Source organism: Triturus cristatus, chromosome 7, assembly GCF_964204655.1.
Source record: "Triturus cristatus chromosome 7, aTriCri1.1, whole genome shotgun sequence".
NCBI lineage: Eukaryota > Metazoa > Chordata > Amphibia > Caudata > Salamandridae > Triturus > Triturus cristatus.
The window spans coordinates 972271089-972285318 of record NC_140590.1 but is presented as its reverse complement, the minus strand read 5'-3'; the positions used below and the strand labels follow the sequence as shown (position 1 = coordinate 972285318).

The 14230-nt window shown below is 44.6% G+C and overlaps 1 protein-coding gene across 1 annotated transcript in view; it reads left to right on the top strand.

Moving 5' to 3' along the window:
* The window catches only part of TRPC7 (transient receptor potential cation channel subfamily C member 7), a 1109978-nt gene that overhangs the window by 511626 nt on the left and 584122 nt on the right, over window positions 1-14230 (top strand). Inside the window, exon 3 of the mRNA XM_085618014.1 lies at window positions 12751-12915. Coding sequence (XP_085474140.1) covers window positions 12751-12915 — 165 coding nt within the window. The remainder of the gene's footprint in view (window positions 1-12750; window positions 12916-14230) is intronic.

Sequence of the window (14230 nt, the reverse complement as noted above, 5' to 3'; positions counted from 1 at the left end):
GAGCGAACTCCCATAGCAACCATGGAGACGTCCATACATGTGCCCACATACGCGCCGAACACCCCCCCAGCCCACCCCCCAAGTACGCGCCGTACCCCCAGCCCCCCCATGTATGCGCCGTACCCCCACCCCCGTAGGCACGGAGCGTACCACCTCCCCGTGTAGGTACGGAGGGTACGCACCGTACATATGAGGGGTACGCACCGTACATACGGGGGGTGGGGGTACGCACCGTACATACGAGGGGTACGCACCATACATATGGGGGTGGGGGTATGCACCGTACATACGGGGGGTGGGGGTACGCACCGTACATTCAAGGGGTACGCACCGTACATACTTGGGATACATACAGGGGAGTGGGGGTACGCACCGTACATACGGGGGGTGGGGGTACGCACCGTACATACGAGGGGTACGCACCGTACATACAGGGGTGGGGGTACGGTGCGGACGTGTAGTGATGGGGGTACGGTGCGTACCGGGCCACCTTTTCGCCGTGCATCGTGGCGTACTTAGCTTTTCCGGCACTTTTTGGGTCCCGTAAAAATATTGCTGTGCGAAGTGCTGTGGGTACGAATCGTACTTGCTGGTCCGTAAAACGCTGCCTGACTCTGTGCGAATGTCGCGTACGCGGTGTCCCGGATCGGAATTGTGGGTATATTTTAGCCGGTCGGTGTTTTTTACGATTCGTACGGAAATGGTGTTTCTGTACGAATCGTACTTGCGGGTTTGTAAGGTGGTTTTCCCGGATACGAGTCGGACGGAGAAAACGCTCCGTCCGACGATTCGTACCCGGTTTTTCCAGGATTGGAATCGGCCCCTCAATATCTACCTGATGTAGCCAAAGGTGAGTTAAGCACACAACAGTTGAGCTTTTACAAATGTGACTGACCTGCAGACCTTGGTCCAGTGACACAGGATAAAAAGGTCCTATTCACTACTACTGCTCACTGCGTGGTATGCTGCCACCACCGTGCTTGTGTTATTTAACTCCTGGTGAAGGCAGTAGCCTTCCACCACTATGAAGGTAGTGCTTTGAGCACCCCTCCTGGTCCAACAAGAACGCAATCCATTAAACAGGCCTTTGTCATGGCGCACACGCATGATTCGTGTTTGTGTATGACAAAAAATTCAGCCTTAGGGATTCAAGCAACAATACAGATGGCCACGCAGGGCAGGGGAACATGTCTTTAACATGCAGAGGAACTTTCCTTCCCAACAACGATATGCGTTCATTGTTATTAGATCTCATTGGATGTCTCAGAAACACTTGTGTAGACTTTTCTCAGCTAAAAAAGAACTTACTGAATAAAGAATCACACACTACTTTGGATGTAACACCGCAAAGACACTACAATAACTGAAGAAACTATGGAAAGAATTAACAAGTATCTGCCATGAAAGCCATCATGCTTTACTTCACAGCAGAAAATATGAAGATCTGGTAAATGAAGTTTAGCCTCATATGCAGCTGTTCTAGTTATTCCGGTAAAGAACAGATGATCTGCTAGAAAACTACAATGGTCAATACAAGTATGTCATACTGGATATAGGAACTGCACAGCCACACTCAGATCAATTAAATATCAAATACTGCTAGGCGAACAAAGGAAATTGGGTTACTGGCTGGTTGGGGAGAAACCCTATTCAACTATCAACCACTATTCTCATCTAGTTGATACACAAGCAAACCCCAAATTTACTTGTGCTTAACCTTCCGGTAGGTTAGCACTAAAGCAGTCAGGTTTAACTTAGAGGCAATGGGTAAAGTCTTTTTGCAGCACACAAACAAGAAATAAAGTGAAAACACAACACAAGAAAAATCGATTTAGAACAAAAGAGTACACTTTAATAAATACATTTATACCAGAACAATGAAAATCCAACCAGTAGAACTGGAATATTCAATTCAAAATGTTCTAATGAAAATAATTCCTAAAAGCACAAACCATCACTCACTGTCATCTGGTCACGCTAGAGTCACAAGCTCAGGCTGACTGCAATGGCATGTGAGTCAGATGCAAGGACTAGGTTAGTCCCTCTTTGAAGTCTGACACAAAGAGTTCGCATTTTAGGAGTCCGTAGGGAGGTTGAGCCTTGCAGACGTTTGTCGTTATAGCGCAAGAGCAGGTTATGCATTGTGGACGGTTGTCGATGGGGGTGAAGAGCTGGTCGAGCGTTGCAGATAGTTGTATCTGTAGCTTCTCAATGCTAGGTTATTGCGGGCTTTCATTGCTGTTGTGCAGGTCTGATGTTGCAGGCCACTGTGGGCAGTCACTCTTGGCGCGAAGAGCAGGCTTCACCGGAGATTGGAATTGATGGTCGTCGCCGGTGGCACAGTTTCATCATGAACTTGCTTTTCAAGAGGAGCTCAAACATCTGTATTTTCCACCTTTCTTGGGGAGGAGTACACTCTGATGCCAGCTAATAGTCCAGGACCTGTGGGTGCACCTCTTAGGGATAAGGACTCACTTCAGCAGAGACCAGCATGGTCAGGCACATGCAGTCATAGGACCAGGCAGGCCCAGTTGCAGCAGGTCAGCTGGGCAGTTCCAGGGATGTCTCTGGAGCTTGTTGTGTACCTCTAGCTTGCACAGGAGGTCAGACAACTGATCCTTGGAGTCACTTTGGTTAGCCTGGGATAAAGCCAAGCAGATCCAGTTTTCCTTCTTAGAGGATTGAACAGGATTCATGCAGCACTGCAGTTCTCTGCCTGGACCTGCCTGGACCTGCAACTGAACGTTCCTGAGCACTGCTGGCCTCTGCTGTAGTGGGTTCCTGATCCCCAAGAGGTGTCTCCCTGGGTCTTGGACCCTTAGCTGTCATCAGTTGAGCTCCTCCTTTGAAAGCCTGATGTTTTTAACTCTGTGCACCAGACTGTGAGCAGGTAACTTTTTCAGCTGGACTAACTTGGTAGCTGTGTCAGGGCCACACCGCTCTATCACAGTCAACCTGAACTTGCGACTTCATCCTGGTCTAGCACAACCAGATACCCACAGTTAGCGCTTTCTGCTTCTTGGCTCTGTTTTTACTTAATCCTCTGAATTTGCATATCTCCAGTTCTCCTTATTGGAATGTTGTCATTTTGGTCTCATTTTATTTATTCAGTTTTCCCTATTTTTCTACATTAGTGTGGGAATTTTCTTATGCTGTGTGTTCACTATAATATGTTCAGTTTGGTGGAATTTTGGTGGCTCCACATTACTCTTGTAGTGCGGAGTTCTAGTAAAATTGCGCCAATCACCTTGTGGCAGAATATTTTCTTGCAACACGCTGCACAATGGTACATTTTCGAGCACAGGAAAGATGAGGCATCCCTAGCAACATTTCAGGTTGCCAGGAGGACATCTAACAAGATTTGTCCAATGCATGGATGGTCACTAGCGGTTGTGACCGTTCACGGTCAGAAGGCTGCCGCTTCAGTAGAAAAACTACTCAAGCGGCAGCAAACCAATCTTGAGTAGCTACACACTCTGGTGCACCACATGGTGCCATTCATGCTGAGTTTTCAGCAGAGAACGGAGTACTTGTGCTAAATCACAACTAGAGCATTACAATGCACCTATTTCGGCCCATTGCCAGGATCTCGTGGGTTTTTTATTTAACCCATCAGATACTCCAAAGGCAATGCCGCTGTACTCTGTACATTAAAAAAATATATACATAGAAACGTATAAATATTTCTCCCTGCCTTTTGCCACTTTAGTAAAGTAGTAATAGGTAGGAGAAAAATATCAAACCTAATACATACATATATATTAACTGAAAAACCCAAAGGTTACAGGGATGTTATAGTTAGGCATAGATTACACTCAAACAAAACCAGTAAAATTCAGCAGTTATAGTTACTATAACTTACCCTCCGCAATGGACTGCTTATGGCCTCAGACATATCCCTCATTACGTGGTCAGTGACATCACTCATGACATCAATCATGACATCTCAGATGACATCTCTGTGGACATCCCCCAGTAGGTGTAAGTATTTTCAAAGAGTCTTTGATTGGTAAACATCTATAGTAAGCTTCTACAAAGGTGAAATAAGTATACTAGATGTACTACTAATGAGTGATACTACTTCTAACATATGTTATGTGAATGGCTGTGTGACAGTGTGTATCTGTGTGGTAGTGAGTGTCTGAGTGGCTGTATGGGTGTATAAGTGGGTGTGTGAGTAGCTGTGTGGGTGGGTGAGTGGGGGTGTTTGCGACTGTATAGGTGGGTGATCAGATATGGGAGTGCTTGTTTGGATGTGTGAAGGAGTATACAAGTAGTTGTGTGTGTGTGAGTGATTTGTATGGGTTGTGTGCGTGGCTGTGTTGAGAGGCTATATGAGTAGCTCTATGGGTGGGTGTGTGGTTGTGTGAGTGGCTATATGAGTACGAGAGTGGACATGTGAGTGACTATGGATGATTGAATGATTATGTGAGTACTTGTATGGGTCGGTGGATGAGTATGTGAGTGGCTATGTAAGTGGGTATATGCTAGGTTATATGGTGGTGTGTGAGTGGTTCTGTGGATGATGTCATCAATGATGTCATCCATGATGTAATTTGAGATATCCTCAGGGGTGGGCGGAATTTGCGAAAGTGACTTTCGCAAATTATCGCGAAAATGTTAAAAATCTCCGCAAACTCGCGGAAATATCGCGAAGATGCGGAGGTTTTTTTCCCGCCCGTTCGCGGTATTTTCTGCGTGGTCGCGGCTTGCCAACTTACCCATGCGGTTGCTCACGGGCGCGGCCATCTTGTTTTCACTTTTCTCGCGGTGCATGATTGCGAGAAGAAAGACGTGATCGCGCGACCAATGACATTACTGCGGGCGCGAACTGTCGCGAGACAGCGTAAATGGCTACCAACAATCCAACATCTCGTGGAGAACGCGACCGGATCGGGAAAACTTGTCGGCGAACGCGGGGCTTCAGGTAAGGCGATCGCGCGCGTGCAAGAATGTATTATTTTACAGCGCGAGCAAGAAATAAATTATCGCTAAGCTGCGGAATGCGGAAATTTTGACATCTTCGTGCTGTTGAATAAATATGTCAAGGTTGGGAGAATGGTCATGTTTGCTAAGTTGACCCTCCAATAGATAGTTAAAGGTAAGTTCTTTCACCTGGATAATGACCTGTCAACCTCCTTGGCCACCCTCTTCAAGTTACGCAGTGGGATCTCATCAATTTTGTCAACTATATCTATTCCTACATATTTCATCTCCGCGCACACTTTACCTCCCCAATCCTCCACATTCCAGCATATTACCTCCATCTTAGATATAGCCTCTAAGTATCCAGATAGTGCCCCATATTCTTTTGTCAGCTGTTCCACCCTAGGTAATGTGCGAGCTGGGTCAGAGGTGTACATTATCAAATCAACCGCATAATTTAAAGCTATTTTACTGCATGAAGGGGGTAGGTGGATGGGGGCTATCTGGTCGTCTTTCCTCAAAATGTGCACCAGAGGTTTGATATCTATGTCAAACAGGAGGGGCAACAGGGGGCAGGCCTGCCCTGCCCCTTTGTAGATGTTAAAGCTCTTCAACACAAAGCCATTTAGGAGGATTTTAACCGTAGGACACTCGTATAGCCTTCAGAGTGCCATGACAAAATCAGCACTAAAGCCCATTGATCCCAGAACTGCCTAAAGAAAAACCCAACCGACACGGTCGAAAGTCTTGGCAGCATGTATAGTGATCACCTTCAGGGGAATTGAACGTGCGACTGCTAAATCTATGGTCCCGATTGATGACAGTGTAAGTTTTTGAATTTGTCTTTTCGGGACAAAGCCATTCTGGTCCATATGTATCAACTGGGGGACCACCTTTGCCAATCTCCCTGCCAAAATGGCAGTGTGAATTTTATAGTCTACATTCAACAAGGAGAATGGCCGATATGAATCAGCCTTCCTCGGATCCTTTGCGTGTTTTAGGATCAAAGTAATTGTGGCCCCTTCCAAGAATTCGGGATCGGTTCTTCCCCCATATAGACTGAGTTAGAGAATGACTTCATTTCCGTAACTGTTTCATCTAATATTAGCTTGTATTCCTCAGCCGGTAATGAATCTGGGCCTGCTGCCTTTCCATACCTCATATGAGAGAGCTGTTCTCTTATTTCCCCCTCAGTAATTCGGGCATCCATACTCTTCCTACCCTGTTTAGCCATTGTTTTAGGCTTTCCTCAGCAGGGCGCTCTTCTTCCACATACAGTTCAGAAATGAGTGAGACCAAGCTGGCCTATATTTCCTCTTCCATGTTTGTAATGTCACCTTGGGGGTTGCTAGCCAGCACCCCGATGTGGTTTTGCGCCCTCTCGCCCCCCGACTTCCATGCTAACAATGCTCAAGCCTTCTCACCATACTGAAATTGTTGCATACACCCAATTACCCACCTCTCTCTAAATTTTGTTTCTAGAATAGTATTATAGTTTACACTAGTGTCCTCCAACTGTTTCATGTCTTCTTCTCTGTTCTGTATATTCTCTGTCACTTGCACCAATTTGGTTTCTAGTGTCCCGATTTTTTCCTCCAATTTTCTCAACTCGCCCCATCCACCTTATTCTTATAAGAGACCTGACTTTGTAGGACGCTTCGTGCATATGTTTTAAAAGTATCCCAAATAACTCCAATAGAGGCTGAATGGGCATTATCCTGGAAGAACTCCATAGTTGTTTTTTTTCAGAAAGATGGAAACATCTGGGTCTAGTAGGATGGCTCTTTTCAATGTCCATCTCACATGATGGTTTGCTCTAATTCCCATTAGTGTAACACTAACCACACCGTGATCAAACATTTGTCCTGCTCAAAAATTTGTCCTGGTGATATATGGACCTCTTTTCATTTCCCAGCCCAGACTCTATCCACTAACACATAGTCCAATCTTGAAAAATGATTATACATTTTGCTATGGAAAGTGTAACCTTGTTTTTCCCCCACTAGATATCTCCAAGTATCGACCAGTCCCATTTCACGTATCATATGCTTAAGGACCTGTCTTGTCTTTGGTTCTTGGGATTGGGTTCCCCTCCTGCAAGTGGACCTATCCAACATAGGGCCTAATAGAGTATTAAAATCACCCCTATAATTATGGAGGTGGTTACTCCTACAAGGGTCAATTGTAAATCCACAATATACCGGGGGTCGTCCACATTTGGGCCAGACAAACTCTGTACCAGAGCATTTGAGAGTTTGCTAAAACCTATCTACCCAAGCTGTCCAATTTAGAAGAAATCAGCTCGACCACTGACCCCCTCCTAATAAGTTTTGCAACACCCTTAACATATTCTGATTGATCAGATACTGCATAACCTTCGTACAATCTTAGTTTTGCATAGTTTCCCCTACTTCCCCTTGCCGTTAGATGGGTTTCTTGCAAAACAGCATCCTGGACTTTAGAGTCATCCAGGTATTTCATCACCAGCCTCTGTCTATTCTTGGATATAAGGTCATTTACATTCCAGGTTGAGATTTGTAGCTTATTATCATTTCCACCCATCTACTTTGAATTGAGCAAATGTTAGAGGGCCTGGGGGTCTTTGATGATCTATTTTAATGATGAACCAAGGTGCTACAAATATTGAGGACTTTTATTTTTTATTTTTCCCCACTGCTCCCCACCCAGTGACCTACCCTCCTCCTTTATCCCCCCTCTCCCTAGCATTGGAACTCTCCCTTGACTATCGTGCATAATGCCTGTTGGGCCACCTGAGAGAAGGAGATGTCTCACTAAACCGTAAAAATAACCGTGACTCCCCCTATCAGCCGATCTCCAGCACCTCATTTCCACATTTTCAATTTCCAATTTAGGACTATTCCTCAGGATATTCCACCCTTTTTTATACTGTCTATCAGACTGCCTGCTTCTTCTATTGTCCAAAAATTGCACATGTGATTGATCCACATGACGTGAAGCATCACCGTGAATTTCAATTGAGCTTCGGCTCCAAGTTTGTTTAACTCCTCCATCCTTTTACCCAGCTCCCATTGCTTCTGATCCGTCGCGCTGCATACGTCCCACCTGATAGAGAAAGTGAAATTTTGGGCTGTGTATGGACCATTCCTCAATGCTGCCATCAAGATGGTTTCTTTGACTGTATATGAGAGAAAATGTACAAGTATTTTCCTTGGCTTCTGACGCTGCAAATTCCGCTTAAAAGGATCCCGATGTACCCATTGTATTTCATGGTCCAAATTAATGTCGGACCTATCTTTCAGAATAGTCTCTTTTAGTAATTTAATTACAAAAGATTTGAGGTTAGTACCCTCCTCCACTTCTTGGTTATTTAAAACCCTCAAGTTGTTTCTCTTCGAAAGATTCTCAATTCTTTCCAGATCTTCCCTAAGTCCTGCATTTTCTTTAACCAATGCTCCTAGCTCTTCGGTAGTTTTGGCAATATCCTTCCTCATCAGCCCAACTCCTTCCTCTAACACGCCCGTCCGTGCCGCAACGTCATCCAGTTTTTTGGTGAGTGCCGTGCAGGAATATTGTATGTCAGCTTGGTTGTCTTCCGATGTCTTGAACCTGTTTCTAAGTTCCTCTTTCAGGTCAAGAAGGATGGAGGCCAACGGAGCCAGTGGAATTTCGGATTGTGAATTGAGGCCCCATGTTTCATCTATGCATAAGGCATCATATTGCTGCCCCCCTTCACCCACCTCTTCATCTCTAGATGCAAGTACAGTGAAACTGTTCTGTATTGGTATCTGAAATGTGATTCTCTCCTCCACTCCGTGTCTGCTTGCTGCTTCCACACCTCCGTTATCCTCCTGGGCTACATTGATTTCAATCGAAGTAGGGTTATACCCCTCCATCTCAGGCTCCTTCTGGGATTCAGCTACTATTTTACTGCCCTCCAGCCCCGATGCCATTGAGTGGGTCAAAACGTTATAATATGTTTTAAGGGATGGAGTGACCCTAACATGTGGGGGTTAGATTTTTTCCCCCTTCTGCGTGGGCTCTTCCCCAGCTGCCTTACAGATTTCCCAGCCCACACTGCCTTTATTGGGGTGGGCCCCCTACTTTACTAGCACTTGTATCATGGGGGACCACCGTGGCTGGGGGCAATTTTATGTCCAGACTTACCTCAGTCGATTTCCCGAGTGCCCAGTAGCGCAAAGTGTACCTTGAAATCTTTTCAGGGATGGCACCGACTTTCTCCAGAGGTGGTGAACTCTCTTTCTCTATATGGGGATGCTGTTGCACTAAGAAATCTCCTTTACTGCCCTTCCAGCCTTCCCTGACATGCTGGAGGCCCGGAACACTGCAGTCTCTGGCAGGAGTCTCCCTCATGCTGCTCCTTTCCTCCGTAGCCTCCTCCAAGTAACTTGTGCTGACTCTGCCTCTCAGGAAGAGGGCTCGAGCTGTTCGTAGGTGGCGCAACAGCACTGCGGCCCTTTTCCACACCAGGGCCTCTCTCCCTTCTGCTGGGCGGCTCCACAACCAAGTGCTGCGCGGCTGCATCCATGATTCAATGAGGTATTGTAAGTTTTCATCTTATTCCCCTTCACAAACTTAAGAAGAAAAACCTAGACAGTGGAACCCTATAGAGCACAGCACTGGACCCGCTATCCCTTTTATTTTGTATATACACTGGAAGTACCCAGAAATCTGTGTGCACACTGTTTACGAACCCACTGTCACAATGCAATCCAAATACAGGAATGTCACAGTTTTAAACAAAATCAAAGGTGCACCACAATACAAGGAAAAATATTAGATCTGTGTCCAAGGATGTATTCTTCAAAAGTTCTTCTTTTATTTAAACAGGGTTAAAACAATGATCAGGATGAACTAAACAGCCGACGCGTTTCGCCCATACACATGGACTTCTTCAGGGTAAATTGAGCTTGTAGAGAACCCTTCATATGGGTAAAATACACAATCATAGGCTGGGGTGAAGTCGTGATGAGCCTAGGTCCAACCAAAATAACGTGGGCCTAATAATAATGGCTGTATGCCGTAACTGGCCTCAATAACCCGTGGTTTGCGGTCGAGAACGTCTCCTGTCCGATAGCCCCTTCACAATCTGCTCATTGTTCTAGGTGGGGGAGGGTGGTGGGGGAGCACTCTCACACACAGATGTTCGCTTTGCTTTTCTGGCAGTCCGCAAACGTTTACCTCTCGGCCGCCATGTTCCCTTTCTCAGACCAGTTTTTAAATTATTGAAATGAAATTGATAATGAATCTTTACAATTTGAGTTTTGTGGGTTCACATGAACTTGTGCTAGTTTAGGGTTTAGTCTGTCTCTACTGATAATATATAGAAAGTTATGTTTGTTGAATATTCACCGAGTATGCCACTGTTTTACCTATATCTATTGGGTGTGCACTGTGCAAATACCATGTTTCAAAAGGGTGTTTATGTGTGTGTGTTTAGTAGGCCTGGGCGAAGCACTACGCTACGCTCGCGTAGTTTGCGAAGTTCGCGCTACTTCGCGCTACGCGAACTGCACGTAGCACAGTGCGAACACGCGTAGCGTAGTGTTGCGTAGTGCTGCGGTCATTTTTTGCTTGCTCGCGGTCCTCAGCGTCAAGTTGGCGACCGCGAGCAAGCAAAATGACATCCTGGCGAGACTTTTTCCTTGTTCGCGATCGCGAGCATGGAAAATAAACCTCCCGGCGAGATTCCCAACGCGAGAAGGTCAGGTTTCTCATTGCGAGGGGTCGCGTATGCTCGCGACCGCTCGCGATGAGAAACTACCAGTTCGCGTTGAGAAAGCTGCAGCTCGAGTAAAAATCTACTCGAGCAGCAGAAAACTACAGCTCGCACTGTGCAAGATGCCATTTTCAATGATTGCACAGTGCCGGTTGCTTGTCCGCACTGTGCAATCATTGAAAACAACATCTTGCACAGTGCGAACATGTTACTTCGCAGTTCGCGAAGTGCTACGCGTAGCTCGCGTAGTGCGAACTTCACTTTGCGTAGCTTCGCGAAGTGCTACTTCGCGAACTACGCCCACCCTTAGTGTTTAGTGTGTGTGTGCTAGCCTTCATAAAACTCAGGTGTGTGTTTTCATGTACATTTCTTCTTAACGTGTCAATAATGTACACATATTTTAACTTTTTTTCTCCTAATTTTACCTGTGAATCCTTCGGGCCTGGTAAACGTAGTACAAAGTGCTATTCATAAACTGCATTTTTGTACTAACTTCCACTTTTGTGGTAACTTACAGTTTTGTAATAATTCCCTACCTCCAATATTTACTGCTGGAGAGTGTTGCAGTACCAGTGGCTAGCCATGCCTAGTGCCGGTCGTACTGCAAAAATGTGAGTTACTACAAAACTGTAAGTTTCCATAAAAGTGCCAGTTTGTGAATACCGAAAAGTAGTAAACTATGTGCACAAGTAGGACATTATGCATTTCTTTTTCATTATGGCTCAAAGTTAATGAAATTCTTTCCTTGAGAGGTTTGATCTTCTATACTCATCGTATGAAAAATTTAAATATAAGTGGGTTTTCCGACACTTTCGACACAACGTAATTTGAACAGTCCATGTATACATTTGGTGGGCAAATATTTGCGAGAAATGCATTACACAGTAAATATGCATACTGATGTGAACTGGATTTCTCTGGTCACTAACACGAATCTCTTCAATGAAAAACAATAGTGTGGTACTCTGTACATGAAGACACTGGTAGCCGACAAACTTATGCACGATGAACATGTGACTGATGCATTCAGAAATGATGGAGTCCCTCACTGCGAACAGGGAGATAGCACAAGCATGTCTCAACGCAGCAAACATGAAAGTAATATGTAGGAATGTGTATCTGCACTTGCCATGTTTGGATGGCGAAATCTGTTTCTTTGTACATTGCTACAAGACGTGTTTTACTTCAAGGAAGCCTCTCTAAGTGTTCATGCCATTTTTTTTCAAATGAAATGAAATGAAAAATTATATTTATATAGCGCGTAACTACCCGGAGGCCTCGTCGCGCTTCAGCAATTACTATGACGAGCTCCAAGGTACATTAGCACGCTTTCGCAAACAAATGGGTTTTTAGGACTTTCCTGAATGCCATCCTATTGTTGATCTGTCTAATACTCACAGGAAGGGAATTCCATAGTTTGGCGGCAGAGTGTGAGAAAGAGCGACCGCCCCAACGGGCTTTGATAACCTTTGTTGGAGTTGCTAAGTGCAGTGAGCCGGAACGAAGGGCTCTGGAAGGGACGTAAGGCACTACAAAGGGGAACAAGATGGCAGGGCCTTTTCGATGAAAAGATTTGTGCACTATGCACATCGCCTTAAACTGAGCTCTGGCAGTCATTGGGAGCCAATGAAGCTCCTTAAGGGCTTTCTTAGCTGATTGCCAACGAGGAATATTAAACAATAGCTGGGCGGCACAGTTTTGGGTGACTTGGAGCCTTTTGGTCACCGCTACAGGGGCGCCCAAATATAAGGCGTTCCCGTAATCCAGGCGAGAGAGAATCAGGGCCTGAACCATGACTCTCCTCGCCTGGAAAGGGAGCAGAGGAAGGACCTTGCGGAGCATTTTCATTAACCCAGCACAAGTTGAGGCAGTCTTGGTGGCTTGGACCGAGAAATCAAGCGCCCTGTCAAGCCAGATTCCAAGGCTCTTTATCTGGGGCTTAGGGAGGGGAGAAGTGCCAAGGCATGTAGGCCAAATAGAGGCCAAATGTTGAAACTTTCTAATTCTTCATGGCAAAAAAGCGATTGGCAATTGAATAATTATGGTGACAAATTATGTGTTCAATTTCATATGTTTTGTTTATATATGTATTTGCTTCTTTGCAGTTTGTTGCCCATCCCAACTGCCAGCAACAACTCCTAACCATGTGGTATGAAAATCTCTCAGGCTTACGTCAACAATCTGTGTCTGTCAAATGTATGACTGTTGTTGGAGTTTCTGTAGGCCTTCCTCTCCTGGCCATTGCATACTGGATTGCCCCTTGCAGCAAGGTACAGATTTGTTAAGGTGCATATTTACAGTTATTTATATACACTGTGTGACCTGACATATAATAATTTGAAAGTCTTTTACATGTAATCTGTATTTTAATATTTAACAATGTTCTAAATTACAAAAATGATGAGTGGGTACATATCAGAAGGCTTTTCATTTATTTACCCTTAAATGTTGACTGAACTGACATGTTTATATATAATTTTCTTTTAAAAGTCTGCTTTACTGCTGCAAATATGTATGATATCATTGAAAAAATCTCATTTATGACATCAAGAGTGAACAATGAAATGGAGGGAAGGGTGGCCTTCTACTATATGTATAACTGTTTTTGTTTGCGTTCAACCATCAGTAAAATGTCTTGAATAACATTCTGAATTCTAAATGAATGAATTTTGTTACAAAACAGCTGGAAATTCTACATACATTCCAGTGTATTCGTTGATTTTAATCTCTATTTTATTGTTATAAAGGCCAATATATTTTGAATACAGATTTCATATTTTTTGACTTTGTGACATTTATGACAGATTTAAATTGCAAACCTTATTTGGGAGACAAAGGTCATGATTGGAAATTTCCAAGTAACTTGTCATTCAAGAAACAAATGTTATTTAATGTTATGCTATTCTATGCACTGTTACATTATGTTATGTCATGCTATGTTATTTATGTGAGTTGCTAGAGATAGAGGTGTGGGCATAGACCAGAGCAATCTCTTACATTTCATGCAAAATTCATGAACAGAGGGAAGGCTGTTCTCCACAGGGGTAGGTTGTTCTGATCTTTGGGAGTTAGGTATGAGAAGCCCTGACCGCCGTACCTGGTTCTGTGTATGCAGGGGATGTGTACAAATAGGAGTCTAGCTGAGCTGAGGTGTCAGGTAAGTATGTGGAAATGAATGTGATTGTTAAGGTAGGCAGGCTCTTGTTATGCAAATCTTTGTAAGTGTGCATGAGGAGTGCCACTTTTGTTGGTAGGCAGCCAGTCTTCTGGTCAGTTCTGCATTGAATCCTACATAGAGTGCATTGCCAACGTGCTTATGATGAGGGCCTAGATGACTGTTCTGCAGGTGTTGAAAGGTAGACACTTGATGATATTCTTGAGCATTTTGAGTGTGTGGAAACAGGAGTCGGAGACTGCACTTACTTGTCCTATCATAGACAGCTGATTGTCGACTATTATTCTGAGGTTCTTTGTATAAACAGTTGGGTTAGATCTGAGACATTTTCCGTGTGGTGATTTTCAGAGCAGCAGGCAGAGAAGTTGGTTCCGGTGTTCGAGGTTTTGTCAGAGAGGTAGAAGATGAGC